The sequence below is a fragment of the Nicotiana tabacum genome, chromosome 11 (assembly GCF_000715075.1).
Source record: "Nicotiana tabacum cultivar K326 chromosome 11, ASM71507v2, whole genome shotgun sequence".
Classification (NCBI taxonomy): Eukaryota; Viridiplantae; Streptophyta; class Magnoliopsida; order Solanales; family Solanaceae; genus Nicotiana; species Nicotiana tabacum.
This window is the reverse complement of record NC_134090.1, coordinates 130,401,177-130,417,626: the sequence shown is the minus strand read 5'-3', so window position 1 is coordinate 130,417,626 and position 16,450 is coordinate 130,401,177. Positions and strand designations below refer to the sequence as shown.

Here is a 16,450-nt window from a genome sequence, read left to right as displayed (position 1 = left end):
CCTTGTCTGTTACGGTTACTCCCAGGCTTTCAAGTGATTTACTCTTGCTACACGTCCTCCGAATTCCTACATTTACTTGTCATTCGCTCGTACATGTTACATGCTTCTAATTGCTACGTGATGTACTTATTAGATGTGTTAATCTATCACATGCTTTCACTAAATACCTGCCTTCACTAGCTGTATGCCCTTACCTGCCACATGCCTCCACTTGTTACATGATTTCACTTATTACATACTTCTACTTGATGCATGTTTTTATTTCGTGCATCTTTTCCTGTTTCATATTCTACACTTCTTTGCTTAGCCGGATTGGATGACTTTAGATTGGTTGTATATTTGTGCTTTGTGAAAACCTTATCTTTATATGTGGGAGACTAGCTCTGGGGTGCTATGTTACTCATCTTACTTTGTTGAGTTGTATTCCTAGTTGAATTCCGCGTGTTAGTTTTCTTGGTATTACGTTGCAAATTTTTTGTGCTTGGTTGTTGTAGTATTACGTTGCAAATTTTTCGTGCTTGGTTATTGTAGTATGCACATATATGTGTGTGTGTGTGACTAGCTGTGGGGTGCTGTATTGCTCATCTTATTTTGTTGAGTTGTATTTCTAGTTGAATTCCGCGTGTTATTTTCTTGGTATTACATTGCAAATTTTTCGTGCTTGGTTGTTGTTGTATGAATTTATATATATATATATATATATATATATATATATATATATATATATATATATATATATATATATATATATGTATATATGTATGTATGTATGTATGTATGTATGTATGTATGTATAATAGGTACATACTACAACAATCAAGCACGAACTTATTATATATATACACACACACATATAGTGTGTCTATGTGTATGTATATGTATATAATATATATAATATTATATATATTATATATATATACACACACACTATATGTGTGTATATAAAATAAGTTATATTATATATATATATATACACACACACATACACACACTATATGTGTGTGTGTATATATAATAAGATGTTAATTATGTTGTAGTATGAACTTATTATATACATACACATACACATATATACATACATATATATATATATCAGGTTGCATGCCACAATGGTATTGATATGAGATAATGGGATGGGGTTGCACGTCGCAACGGTATTTATATTATATATGAGATCGGGTTGAATGCTGCAACAGAGAAGATATTATATATGGTATCGAATTACAAACGGAGAAGATATATTATAGTTACTATGTTGATTTCTATTATCATATTTTGCTATGAGGAAGTGATAATATTCTGGGGCCCACTGTCATTTGTATTCTTGTTTCATTCATTACGAGATTATCCATATCTCTTTCTCGTATTGCTCATTCTACTTATTATTTATATAGGTAAAATATTGAGTGAGTATCTTTTGACTAAAACTTCGTTACTATTTCACCGAGGTTAGTCAAGATATTTATTGAATATATGGGGTTGGTTCTATTATTCTCTTTCTTACTTATTATAATATTGCGAGATGTCGTTGTTCCTACCTTACACTTGTTAAAGTAAAAAGTTAAACATTAACTAGTTACATTAACCAAGTTTGAGATGATAAATTGGAATAGTAAAATATGGTGCAGTAACAAATTAAAAGAGTTATTAAAATTTTTATTAAAAAACTGATTCAACTATATCTAATTCATTACAATAACCAACGTTAAAATTAAAAAAATAAAATATTTATCCAAGTTTATCTGGTTTCAAACCAAATACATGTTTTGAGTTATACACGTTGTGCCTCATTTTCAATCAATGAACCAAACAAAGAATTAATATTAAATAATCCAGGGATTATTTAGTCCCAAGACTATAATCCCGTGATAAATTTATGCACGAACCAAACGACCCCTTAGTAATCATTCTAAGATAAAACAATATTTGTTCTTGGTAAAGAATGAGTTGAGAGTATAAAGTCTATATTATTGCAATCTCTGCCCTGTAAATTCTAATCTTGCTTGAGAATTGCATACATACAAGCATTTGTAGCATAAGTTATCCTCAACGGACATATACTACTCTTAATATATTGACGGTTATGTTAAACATAAACTTTTAATTGCATACCAGGATTTTGAACATGATAATCTTACACAAAATCATTACAGAAAACATATCTGAAGCGAAATTCATTATCGTGAAGCGGAAGCGTTAATTAGTAAATTAGTTTCTCGCCCCTTGCCCTAACTTACCTTACCGCCGCCTTTAGTAATGGAAGAAGGAAATATAATACGGTAACCCTAATGGGTGGGGAGAGGACCAATTTATAGAGGTTCTCACTTAATCTGATACGTCCATCAAGTAACCAATCGGACGGATAATTTGATAATTAATTAAATATTAATTATGGGCCTTAAACCTATTGGGCCACATACACGTAAGAAAATAACTTACATTCTCCCATTTGGCCCAATAATCACATAATATTAATATTTAGTATAGGAACATTAGTTGCGCATAAACAAATCTCTTCTATAATGTCCATCATAAATGCCATAATACGATAAACTACTAAATGTGAGTTATGGCGGTTATATATAATTTATCTACATACTCCCTTCCATATACTACAACATTAGTAATTTATCATATCAGGTTCATAAGCTATAAAATATTATGTTCCGCAATAATGTCTCATTGAGACTTATCCCATAACATCTCAAAAATAATAATGTGTACACAATTATGAGAAACAAAAAACTATTAATGTATATCAGAAACACATAAATGAGCTCAGAGTGTCAAAATATCATAAATACATCAATCATAAATACAGCCAAGACCAATTCTATATACATGTTCTTTAAATATCTTTGGCTGTAAAACATTCGTTAACGGATCTTCAACCATGAGATCTGTTCTAATATGCTCAAGTGACACTTTTTATTTGGAGTACTTATCGTTCTTGGAGAAGAATACTGCTGCAGAATTATCACAATAAATTTTTAGCGGCTTGGTAATGGTGTCGACAACCCCAAGTCCTGAAATAAAGTTTCGTAGCCATAATGCATGAATCGTTGCTTCAAAACATACCAAAATTCTGCTTCCATCGTGGATTTAGCAATGAAAGATTGTTTGGCACATTTCCATGATATTGCTCCTTCAGCTAATTGGAACAAATAACTAAACGTAGATTTTTTAGTGTCAATACATCCAGTGAAATCTGAATCCGAGTATCCAACAACTTCCAAATGCTTGGATCTTCTATACATGAGCATGTAATCCTTCGTTCCTTTCAAGTACTTCAAGACTTTCTTTGAAGCTTTTCAGTGAACAATTCCTGGGTTACTCTGATATCTTCCCAGCATTCCGACCGTAAAACTAATATCCTGTCTTGTGCAAGTCTGAGCATACATCAGACTACCAATAATTGAAGAATAAGGAATTGATTCCATTTCTTTTTGTTCTACATCATTCTTAGGGCATTGCATGAGACTAAATTTGTCCCCTTTTTGAATTAGAACAATTCCTGCCGAATAGTTATTCAGGTTAAATCTCTCTAGAACTCTTTCGATATAGGCTTTCTGAGACAATCCCAATAATCCCTGTGATCTATCACGAAATATTTCTATTCCTATCACATAGGATGCCTTAACCATATTTTTCATTTCAAAATTCTTAGAGAGAAAATCTTTAGTCTCACGCAATATGCCTAAATCATTAGCAGCAAGTAGAATATCAACAACATATAGAACTAAAAATATAAACTTTCTCCCACTGATCTTTTGGTATATACACCGATCAACGGTATTTTTCACAAATTCAAAAGATGCTATGGTATCATTAAACTTTATATACCATTGTCGTGAGGCTTGTTTAAGTCCATATATTGACTTTTTCAGTTTACACATCATTTGACATTTTCCTTTAGTTTCGAAACCCTCTGATTGGTCCATATAAACTGCTTCCTCGAGGTCTTCATTAAGAAAGGTAGTTTTCACATCCATTTGATGTAACTCTAAATCATAATGAGCCACCAAAGCCATAATAATTCTTAACAAGTCTTTCTTTGAGACCGGTGAAAAGAACTCTTTATAATCAATGCCCCATTTCTTAGTATAACCCTTGGCAACAAGTCTGTCTTTGTCTCGTTTAATATTGCCATTTGAATCGCATTTGGTTTTAAAGACCTATCTACACCCGATTCTTTTAGAACTTTCTGGAAATTCAACAAGATCCCAAATTTTATTGTATTCCATGAATTTTAACTCTTCCTTCATGGCATCAATTCATTTGTCAGACTCATTACTTTCTATGGATTGTGAAAATGAAACCGGATCCTTATTAAGACCAATGTCTAAATCTGACTCTTGCAAATAAACCACTTAATCATCTGAAATAGCCGATTTTCTAACTCTTTGATATTTTCTTAATGGCATTTCTTGTGGTTCATTTGTGTCAGATATTTTTGAGTTAGTTTCTTCATAAAATGCTTCATCCAAATATTGCTCAGTGTTGTGAAAGTGTTCTTCAACAACTGGAACAATATTTGGTATTTGTGTGGAAGTAGACACATTCATGGGTAATAGAATATTGACCCTCACCTCTTTTATTTCCATACTTTTCTTTTCAACATTCCCACTAACTGCACCATTCTCAATGAATCTTGCATTACCGGTTTCAACAATTCTCGAACTACGGTTTGGACAGTAAAACACATACCCTTTAGATTTCTCTGGGTAACCAATAAAGTAACCACTTACTGTTCGAGAATCTAATTTCTTTTCTTGTGGATTATAAACTCTAACTTCCGTTTGGCAACCCCAAACATGCAGGTGCCTTAAACTAGGTTTCCTTCCTGACCACAGTTCAAAAAGGGGTCTTTGGAACTGCCTTACTAGGAACCCTGTTTAATAAATATACAACGGTCTTAAGAGCATACATCCACAATAATTTGGGTAATGAGAAATTATTTATCATGTTCCTAATCATATCCATAAGTGTTCGATTACGCCTTTCTGCAATACCATTTTGTTGAGGTGTTCCTGGCATAGTATACTGAGCACATATGCGATGTTCCTCGAGGAACTTTGCAAATGGACAGGGACATTGTCCTGATTGATTATATTTTTCATAATATTCACCACCTCTATCTAACCTAATGATTTTCACCTTTCTATCTAATTTCCTTTCAACCTCATTAACAAATACCTTGAGAGCATCTGTTGTTTGAGATTTTTCTTTCAGCAAATAGATGTATACATAACGTGAAAAATCATCGATAAAAGTGATAAAATATTTCTCTCCACCAAAAGATGGAACATCAAAGGGTCAACAAATATCGATGTGTATAATTTCAAGAAGCTGGGTGTTTCTTATGGCACATTTCTTACTATGCTTGGTTTGCTTTCCCTTAGTGCAATCCAAACATATAGTAAGATCAGTAAAATTCAGATTCGGAAGAATCTCATTCTTTACTAATCTTTCTAACCTTTCTTTGGATATATGACCCAAACGTCTATGCCACAAATAAGCAGAACTTTCATCTAGTGAATTACGTTTAATTCCAACAATATGTTGAATAGTAAGAATGGATTCAGAAAAACTAATATCGAGTTTCAACTTATATAAACCATCACTAAGAAAACCAGAACCATAAAAAATAGTATTCTTATATAAATTGAAACATCCATTTCCAAACTTTAAATCAAATCCAGAACATCAAGTCTTGAAAGAGAAATCAAATTCCTAGAAATTGAAAGTACATAAAGAGTATGTAATAGATCAAGGTGATGTCCAATCTCCATGATCAAACGATAAGTCCATATACCTTCAATTGGAGCCTTCATATGATTTCCCATGAACGAGAAATCCTTATTTGGCTTTGTAGTTTGGGTCGTGAGGAATCCCTGCAACGTAGTAGATACATGAGCAGTTGCACCATAATCAAGCAACCAAGTATTATTAGGAACTTATATTAAATTTGATTCGAAACATACAAAAGCACTATTTCCGTTTCAAGCAATCTTTCTGATGTTGTCCTTCCTTGTTATAGAAACCACATGTATCTGCCTTATGTTCCTTTTTAGCATCATGTGGAGCTTTAGCAGGTGCTTTCTTCTCTTGAACTTATTGGGCTTCACTTTAAGTCAGCTCCTTGACCCATGAGGTTAATTGAATGACTCCCTTGTTTCTTAAGTCTTGACTCCTCCTGAGTAAGCATACTGAACAATTCACTAACATTTCACTTATCCTTAATAGTGTTATAGTTAATTTAAAAAAGGTCCATACTCAGGAGGTAACGAGTTCAGAATAAACTGAACCAAGAAGGAATCATCCACTTTCATCCCCAAGGTCTGAAGTCTTGCTGCAATATTAGTATGATATGGTTTTGCATACTACGCGACCCATCGTCGTGAGTTTAGCCATTAGTGTACCAGCGAGAGACTTAACTGCAGAATAAAAATGTTCTTCCACAAATTTCAGGTATTCCCTGGCACTTTCTGTTTGTGGAATACTACGCTTAATGTTGTTGGAAATATTCATTCGCATAAACATAAGGCTTAGCCTGTTAGAGCGTTCCCATGCTTTATGGAAAGACTTCTCATCCGCACTGCTCGAATCAGTAATGGCGGCGGGCTTATCATTCAGCAGAGCCAAGTCAAGATCCATCACACCTAAGTGGAACTGTATTTGTTCATGCCATTTAGAGTAGTTCAATCCATTGAACACAGTAACAGACGAAGCATACGGATGAAAAGGAATAACTGCAAAATAGATAATACATATCAATATGGATTCAACAAAACAGTTAAAGCATATCGCAATTCTCCTTTGGGTAAATACTACAACACACTATCATAATTTAAATGACATTTAGTCTTTAATAGGTAATTAAATATATTTAACCAAATATATATGTCATCTTTGGACAAACAATATATATTTGACTAAAGAATATTAATTTTACCTCATCATATTCACTATTTATAGAATAATTGATTCACCTTTGGGTAAATCCTTAAGTTCTAGCAATAGTGAAAATTAATTTATCCACTACTTTGTAATTATTGGTATTTCATTAATTTCATGGATAAATTATAATTTTATGTATGCATATTTTTCACGAACATACTAGTTTGGCCACTCTGGTAACTAACAAACTATATAAATACAATGCACACATAAAATAAATATCTGAAGATTTTATGCATGTGAATACTTTAAACAATCTAATTTGATCACTTTGGTGACTAACAAACTACATGAACATTAGTACTTGCATAAAACAAATAATTAATGGCTTTATCAACTAATAGCCCAATACAAATTACTTTATTGTCCAAGAAAATTTATTTTATTGTACTGGACAGATCTAGTATAGCACTTCATAATTAATAATTGGCTTCAAGATAAAGAGAACAAAGTCAAATAAATAAATAAAAATACAATAAACTTGAACCGAATAAGAACACCAGGGCATCATTGATATTACGTCTGTTACTTTATATTCTTTTTCTAGCAGGAAATTTGTTCAAGTAGTAAAGGATATTTCAAGCTTAAACCAATAAAACAATGAATATTAATAAATCACGATGTTTGGACTTTATTTATAAAAAGGAGGTCATCAAGCTTTAGTCCAAATTCACTAAAGCAAATAAGATACAGAATACTTTCAGTATTTAAACTTTAAACTTAACATAAGAGAACTCTAATTCACCTACCATTAATTTATTATCCATTAGTTTCACAAAGGCAGAATCTAACAAGCTTAAATATGAGCATGTAACTGTCGAAGAAACGTTTCATAATGGCAACATATTCATAAATATGTTTTACTTTTAATGAAGATTATCAGTTCAATCAATCCAGGCTCTGATATCACATGCTAAACATAAACTTTTAATTGCATACCAGGATCTTGAACATGATAATCTTACACAAAATCGTTACAGAATACATACCTGACGCAAAATTCATTATCGTGAAGCGGAAGCGTTAATCGATAAATTGGTTTCTCGCCCCTTGCCCTAACTTTACACGTTCTCGCCGCCTTTAGTGATGGAAGAAATAAATAAAATACGGTAACCCTAATGGGTGGGGAGAGGAACAAAATATAGAGGTTATCACTTAATCTGGTACGTCCATCAAGTAACCAATCGGACAGATGAGATTTGATAATTAATTAAATATTAATTATGGGCCTTAAACCTATTGGGCCACATACACGTAAGAAAATAATTTACAAATTATTATTATTTTACATAATATAAGACATTGTGATATTTTTAAAAAATATCAAAAATTAATTGAATCGTAGAAGAGGAACGAAGACAACCACGGTATGTAAAACCCTTTCATGAGCAATTACGAACCATCTTGCTCATTGGGGAGTGTCTACGACTCTAGTCTATCTATTATGCAATACAGAGATGGAAAGCATCAGTCACTTGTTCTTTAGTTATGGTAATCTGGGATGGTGTGGAGTAAACTCCTACAGTGGCAAGGTATAAGAAGAGATTCAATGGAATGGCATCAGGAATTTGAATGGACTGAAAGGAATTTGTATATGGTGGAAATCAAGCTCGTATATTGCATGACAGATCGGGATTGAAACGTAATGGGTTGCAGATCGACCACGGGTCCGATCGAACCAAGATACGAGGTCAGAATGCCCGTCCTCGAGAACATCGAGTCTATGACTCCGGAATCGACCCTGACCCCGAATGAGCTCGAAGAAACATTGCCAGACCGAATAATGGAAGGACGAAATATCCGTAACCGGTCTGATATCACAGCGGGAATCTCGGCACGTATCAACGAGAAACTGGCTAATTAGCAAATCATGAGATCTTTTACCTTTTATAGAATTGTACCTCTAAAGTCAGGGGCGGACCTAGTGCATAGACTACGGGTTCCCGGGAACCCAGTAACTCTTGCGTAGACTCTGTATTTATATTAAGAAATTCTCTAGATATTGTTAAATATCTGACTGTGAACCCAGTTATTATTGCATATTAATCTGAAATTACGGTAGGAACCCATAAGCCTCAAATCCTGGATCGGTCTCTGCCTAAAGTATGACTCCCCTACTATATAAAGAGGGTCTGATTATTTGTAAAACACATTGTAACATCCACTTAGAAGCAATATACTGTTATTTTCTCCTTAAGTTCTATTTTAACTGTGTCTTGACATTGATCGAAGTGCGTTCTGGTAAATGGTGGCTCTCCCCTCAAGGATGTTACTGTTCAATTCGTGTGGTTTGAATTTACTTTATCATACCTTATTTCCAATTACAATTTAACTTGTTACTTTGTGTCAATTTAATCCACGTATTCTTAATACCACTAACAAATTCAATTATTATCCGATTTTGAGGGTAAACAGAATTCAAGAATGTTTCAGAACAAGAGGAGAACTGCTGTAAGAGAGCCCAGAAAATCATATCTTCCACGGTATTTAGAGTCATCTTGTTTGGATAACGTAACCATGAACTCTTGATAAGGTTAATGAAACTTTAAATTAAACATGTAAAGTTAAGTTCATTCTGGACATGCATAAGGTACTATATTGGAGTAAAACTAAACGTAAAGAAGTAATGACCTACAGTAAGATTTTCACAACATGGATCCCTTGATTTAAGAAGCCCAATAAACCTTTACAAAAGCATCAATAAACAGTCACAGAACATAGTTTTCTTTCCCCTTTTCCCACACAATGCTAACAGCTCAAAAATCATCTTGAAGATTATTTTGTTATTACAACATTCATTACTTCTCAAGTTCTCATTTCTACTAAGTCTCCACCAGAGGAGTGAAAAAGAAAATACCACCAAGCCTATCATTGCTAGGTGAATTGCCACCATAAACCAGCAGACCCTCTTGACCATCTCGACGGCCGCTGGCGAATGCGCACCACCCTCGTGGCCCTGGATGGTCCCCGGAATCGACCCACCGCTTCCAAACTAGTGTCTCTGTGTCAAGGGCATAGACATCAACGGAAAATTTCCCTGCACCTAAGTGACCTAAGTCACTGGGGTCAATTTCCCCACCATAGATAAAAATATACTTCCCAATCCCAACTGTTGAAAATACACTCCTAGCAGTAGGTTTTTCACCATTTGTCTCCACTTGCACCCACTTTTCTTCAATTGTATCAAAGTAATGCACATCATCAAGTTCATCCCCAGAGAATCCATACACAACCCATATTTTGCCTAGGACCACAGTCAAACCAGGTCCACCTCTTGGTTTACAATTTTCCCCTGGTACAGGAAACTTGATCCATTTCTTATCAACGACATCGTAAGCCCAAAGATCACTTAATCTTCCAGCATTTCCACAACCACCAAAGATGTATATCCTCCGATCATCAGAAGTCATCGAGTGGTAGCTTCGGTGAGGAGGACCCTCATCCCGACTAGACAATAGAGTCCATTTGTTAGTAGTTGTGTCAAAAGAGTAGAGCTCATTGAGCTCCTTGTGTTCAGCATCTCTGCCACCAAATACATATATTGTTTCCCCTACAGTGGCCATAGTGACACCAACACGAGGTGGAGGGACATCCCCAGCTGCATCTGCCACAGACCATTCTTGGTCATTGAGATCAAACGTGTATAATTTGTTGTCGACAGGGAGACGAGGTGTAAATTCACCCCCAAAGGCATATACCTTTTGTCCTACAATAGTGATGGCATGCGAGCTTCTTGCTCCAGGTCCAGTCCCTCTTTCCTCCAGCTGCATTTGAGAGAATATGTTAATGAAATCCATCAACTATCTTAAAATTTGTTAACATTCTTCCCACAACCTAGAAACTTAAAATGATCAATGGAAGTACAGCCATTTCCTATGTCCCAATACCAAGGAAAATTAAAAAGAACAAAACACCATACACTACATCTATCTAACAGATTAACCAGACATCACCTTACAAAATTCAAAAGTAGAAATTGGATCAGTGAAACAATCACCATACAGCTTTTTTGATATGTAGAAATCATCAAGAGAAACACTTCATTGTTAAGGTTGGAGTTACATCTTTTTATCAATTATTAAACATAAAGCAAGCAAGCAGGGCATCCCTCTAACCACATAATGACTCTGAATGTGCGGTTCCTAAAACATGAAGCTATTTAAGAAGTTCTGGATATCTCTTAAAATTGTGTCCTAACCAGTAATCAGGGGTCTATTATTAGAGCTTAATCTAATTATTTTTCTTTTCTGGAGCTTAATCTCAGTATTGCTCTCCATTATTGGTGAGATTTTCTTAAATTTGTAAGTGTTAATTGTAGTCACATCCAACTGAAAGTGCATAAGAAATAAGTTTTCTTGAAACTACCAGAACTACCACCAATTTGTTTGTTTATTGGGTTTAGCACGAATCATACATATATTTTACTAAAGGTTGTCAAGCATCTGGTACCAACTAATATGTGTTAGCTTCAAGGTTTCACGTATAAATTTTGATGATAACAAACCAACATAATTATTAATGAAAAAATATTTAGTTGTGGTAATCTTATTTCTGCACAGGTTTATTCATAAAAGAAGATGCTGGTAAAGATCCAGACAAATACAGGAAAGAGAATATCATGTGAAGAATTTATCAAGGAAAATTATTTTCAGAGAGTTAATCTCCAAGCATCATAGAAGGAATAATATGGATGGCTTACTACAATATTGGAAGAAGAATCTACGAAAATTATGAAAGGAAAGTTTTTCAATATCTTGAAAGGAAAGTTGCTAAAATTATGGAGAAGATCTATTATTTTATAGAAGAAAGATATTACAAGGCCAAAGAAGAATATATTTTCTATGGAAAGAAAATATATTATGGTGTAGTAAAATCTATATTATGGAAAGAGATTATTTTCCAAGATCAAGAAAGGAATATTTCCCATATAAAAAGGAAGAACTTTTACAATGACTTATTGGAAGAAAATGAGGAATATTTTGTGGAAGAATCTTTAAGCAAAGGAACGTGATTATGGTCCGGAGACTTGGAAGACATAATGTCCAAAGTTATAAAAAGAATTAAGGAAGGAGTTGTAATCAAGATTTTTACACTATTCAATCAAGGTGTCAGACAAGGAAAGAAATCTTTCAATGCATAATTGGAAGGATACTCACCAATTACCTTATCCAAAGGAAAGCAACAATATATCTGCCCAAGTCTAATATATAGTATGAGAAGATTGACCAAACAAGAAATCATTGGAGTAGCAGATTATGGAAACAAATAAAGGAGCAACAATCAAATTCCCTTGGATTAAGCAATTGCCAGAACAAGTTGAAAAGGGTATAAATATACGAGCTCTATGAAGCAAGAAAGCATGCAGCCTTCTATACAATTGTTTATCCAATTACAAGTTCTTTATTCTACTCTTAACAAGCATTGTAATTCACTTTAGTAGATTTACTGTGTACCCAAATGAGAGAAGAGAGACAGAAAAATATTGGAATGGCAGGGTGTCCTAGAGGTTGTCATTGTTCGTTTCTTTGGTGAGCGAGTGAAAACCAATCTTGTCAGCGTTGGTAGTGATCGCTGAAAATCACAAAGGTTGTACTCAATTCAATTTACAAAGAGCTCTAAAAGATAACACTCTTGTAACCCAAGAGGACTGGATTAGGATACCACATTGGTTCCGAACCAGTATAAAATTCCTGGTGTCATTTACTTTATCGCTCTCGTATTATATTCTGTTCCTTTACTGTTTATTGTGATTAATACTTGTTTAAATCGAAAGAACTAACAGTTCTGTGCAGGCTGTCTCCGTATAAGTCGACTAGGTCTGAAAAGTAGTCGACTAGAAATTTAAAAAGGCTACAATTCAACCCCTCCCCCCCCCCTCTCTTGTACTTTCAATATGTTGGGTGTGCTAACAAAGTCCAATATTGGTAGCTAAAAAGATTGGGAGCCTACATATAAGGTGCAGGGATCTCTTAATGGTGTGAGACCTTTGGGGAAAATCGCGCGGGTTTCGCCTAAAGCGTACAATATCACACCATGTTAAGAGTATATTTGGGTCGTTTTAGCCCAACAACTTATATCACAGGGCAGGTTGCAAGACGATGGCAAAGTGATGGCGCGAGGCTCGGTTTGGAGATGCGCACATAAAAAAAAGCTAGTTGCGGGCTTCGGTTGCCATAAATATATGGATGGCACACAGTGAATCTCATAAATTAACCCATGAATCGTGATAACTTAGTTCGAGGGGGAGATTGTTGGTTGGGCGAACAAAGTCTCGTATTGGTAGATGAAAATATTAGGAGCCTACATATAAGGTATAAGGATCTTTTAATGGTGTGATATCTTTGGAGAAAAACCGCACGGACTTGGCCCAAAACGAACAATATCACACCATATTAAGAGTATCTTTAGACTGTTTTTGCACAAAATACTAGTACTTCAGGTGCTTTTGTTGCTCATAATGCTAATCACATAGTAACAACTTCCCTCTATTTCAGGATGAAATCACGTTCATAATACCAGCCTCGAATTAATCAGCATAAGAGCTATGTGATCTCAATTCTTCAAATGGATGGGTCCAGAGACACAAAATAGTAAAGGGAACCCATAAAACCACTTAAACAAGAGATTCCCATACCCAGACACCAGAATTCAAGAAATTTAAAGAATACATAGGCCAAATAGGGATGAACCAAACAAACCTTGATCCATTTGCTTTGTGTTGTTGCAGCCATCGCTAAACAGAAGCAATTCTATTCTCCTGTCGATTTCTCTTTCTGTAAATACACAAAGCTTGAATTTAATTAAAGACACTTACATTTGTCTTGTGTCATGGTTTTAGTAGTTCAACCACTCCCTAAAATTGCCCTTCAAGTTGGAAAATAATTACAAAAAGGCGTGGCTCTGGCCTTCCAATTTTATTTAGTTTCCTGACTCAACCAGCATTTGTCTTTTAGTACTCAATTATCTTGACACTATTGATATTTGACAGTTTTCTTTAACTACAAATACATTTAAGATGTACTTTTTTTATTATTAATATGCAAGATATACTACTTATATTTATTTAGTATGTAAATTTTATTTTAGAAGTTATTAATAAACTAATATTCACATCGAGACAAAAATAAATGGCGTGATTCTTGTAAAAATAGCACGGTATAGCCAGTTTTCGGATTGGTCATTCAAAAATAGCCTGGGTTTACCAAGTCAATGAAAAATAATCACTATTTTGCTGCAACAGAGATCGGTCCAGCATAATATACTGGAGTTCGGTGCACCTATGTATAAACTCTAGCATATTATGCTGGACCGGTACACTTTGCTGGCTCCAGTATAATATACTGGAAACTGGAGCACCGGTGCCCCAAACTCCAGTATATTATGCTAGACCGGTATACTTGCTAGAACTCCAGTATATTATGCTGGAGTTCTAGTGTACTTATGTTGGAACTCCATCATATTATGCTGGTGTTCCAGCATACTTATCTTGGAACTCTGGTATAATATGCTGGAGTTCAAGTATACTTATGCTGGAACTCCAACATAATATACTGGCGTATTTTCCGGGTTTTGAATAGTGTTTTCGCTCAGATTTATCTTTACATAAAAAGTGGCTAAATTTCGAATTGAAACTGAGCTATTTTTGAACGACAAGTTATAAATTTGGCTATTTTTGAATTTCTCCTATGATTCTTTTATTCTTTTTTTTTTTTTGAGCGGAGAAAGTACTTTTTAGAAATAAAACAATCATAACCTTATAATTGTTGGAATTCAAACCCATATTATAGTGATTGAACAATGATCTCTTGGAAAATAAATACAAGAAATTTCTAGATTCCCATGAAGGGCATGAATGGAGCCTTGTATTTTGTAATACAAAAATTAGAGTTGAGAAGTTTGTGATTAATCTAATGGCACCACAACATCACCTATTGAATTACTTTAAGTTACAAAGTGGACGTGATTTCAGTTGTCAGGTATTAGGTAATGCTCCCATTCGTTATGTAAAACGGCACTAACTAGTGGTGTACTTTCTAACTTAGAAATAATTGCCTGGTTGTCGTTTATGGGGCAGGTCTTCTAATATGCCGATCAGTTTCTTCTTTTTATTTTTTTATTTTTTATAACAGGTTATAGTTCTAAATCCTGAAATCTGAATATCCGATCATAATTTAAATGTATTTAGCAGTTCGAAGACTTCTTTAAATATTTTTTTGATTTTTCTTTCTACTATACAAATATTTTGCACATTTCTTCTTTTTTTCGACTTAACCATTTGAATATTATTAGCTGACTAATCCGAATTAACGTCCAGTATGCCCATCAAAGGAGAGGTAAATTGTTCCCTACTTCAAGGATATTAAATTCCAGAACAATGAATCCAAAATTTATGATTAAGGTAGAAAAATTCTAATCATTCAACCGTTAATGGTAGAGCCAACACTGCCTAATGCTTTCACTTCTTTCACATTTACATTTTGCTTTTCTAATTTTTTTTTTTTTTGGAGGTTTGTATATGCTCGGAGCAATAGTTTGAACTTGTAGATTATCACCCAATTCACTTCTATGCCCTTTTTATCTTGGGTTCTAACACTTTAACATTAAAATATTTAATAAAAAGGTTGCCAAAATTCTTTTACGTATGCTGGTCTAAATTAAGATTTACTTCATGAGAAGCAACCCTACTGTTGCCGTAGTTCTTTTAATTAATTTTTTTTCAAAGCATCAATAATCTTTTGACAATTTCTAGTTTATTTAGATGATATAAAACAAAGACAAAAAATCATATTACAAGCGATTGCAGAACTTTTTTATTTCTTAGGTCCTCCAACTCCTTCACTTGGTCTTTTAGAATTGAGATCACTTACTTTTGGTTCATTTGGTATCTGTTTCACTCCCATTTTCGCGTCCTTTGAACAAAAGGGTCTTTTTTTTTTCAATTTCAGAAAGTTGAAAAGAGAATTCAGCACTATTTATTGGCTTATTGCCATGTCAGTTGTCTTCCTTTTTTTTTTTTTTTTTGGTTGCAGAAAGTAGTACTTTATAAATTAGTAGTACATTTTTTGCAATCTCCATTAGGTTTGTGAAAAGAGTTTTTTTTTTTCTATAAAATCTGAATTAAAAAATGTTCTTCCGTTACCGGGAATCGAACCCGGGTTTCCTGGGTGAAAGCCAGATATCCTAACCGCTGGACGATAACAGATTTTGTTTATGTCGTGGCCCAATATTATTATATTAAAGAAGTGTTATCTCTCCTTTCATCTTCTTCAAAACGTATAGAACAACGACTGGATTTGTCTCAAGTTATATTTAACATACAACCAAAATATAGCACCACCGGGTTTTTATAGTGTTCTAGAAAATTATCCTCTTTTCTTTATGGAAAAAGGAAAACAAAATATACTTGGATTAAAACTAAAAATGTTCTTCCAAAACTTTCTCCTCTGACTTGCGTAACATTTATTAACCAAAACGTATATTCTCCTTCCAC

The 16,450-nt window shown here is 34.0% G+C and overlaps 1 protein-coding gene and 1 non-coding gene across 2 annotated transcripts; both read right to left on the bottom strand.

The window, feature by feature from the left end:
* Positions 1–9,602: 9,602 nt before the first annotated feature.
* Positions 9,603–13,818, bottom strand: LOC107793078 (thiohydroximate-O-sulfate sulfur/sulfate-lyase (nitrile-forming) NSP5-like). Its single transcript, XM_016615362.2, has 2 exons — positions 13,659–13,818; positions 9,603–10,724 (listed from the first exon to the last, which is right to left on the bottom strand). Exons 1-2 carry the CDS (start codon positions 13,689–13,691, stop codon positions 9,783–9,785), a joined length of 975 nt encoding a protein of 324 aa, XP_016470848.1. The 5' UTR covers positions 13,692–13,818; the 3' UTR covers positions 9,603–9,782.
* Positions 13,819–16,090: 2,272 nt separating this feature from the next.
* Positions 16,091–16,162, bottom strand: TRNAE-UUC (transfer RNA glutamic acid (anticodon UUC)). The gene has a single exon. It is a non-coding gene; the product is annotated as a tRNA-Glu (tRNA).
* Positions 16,163–16,450: the final 288 nt, after the last annotated feature.

Bases quoted from the DNA above. Each gene is read 5' to 3' on its own strand.
- LOC107793078 (XM_016615362.2), bottom strand. From the start codon at position 13,691: ATGGCTGCAACAACACAAAGCAAATGGATCAAG. The intron at 10,725-13,658 runs GTTTGTTTGGTT...TCTCAAATGCAG, and splicing joins CACAAAGCAAATGGATCAAG to CTGGAGGAAAGAGGGACTGG.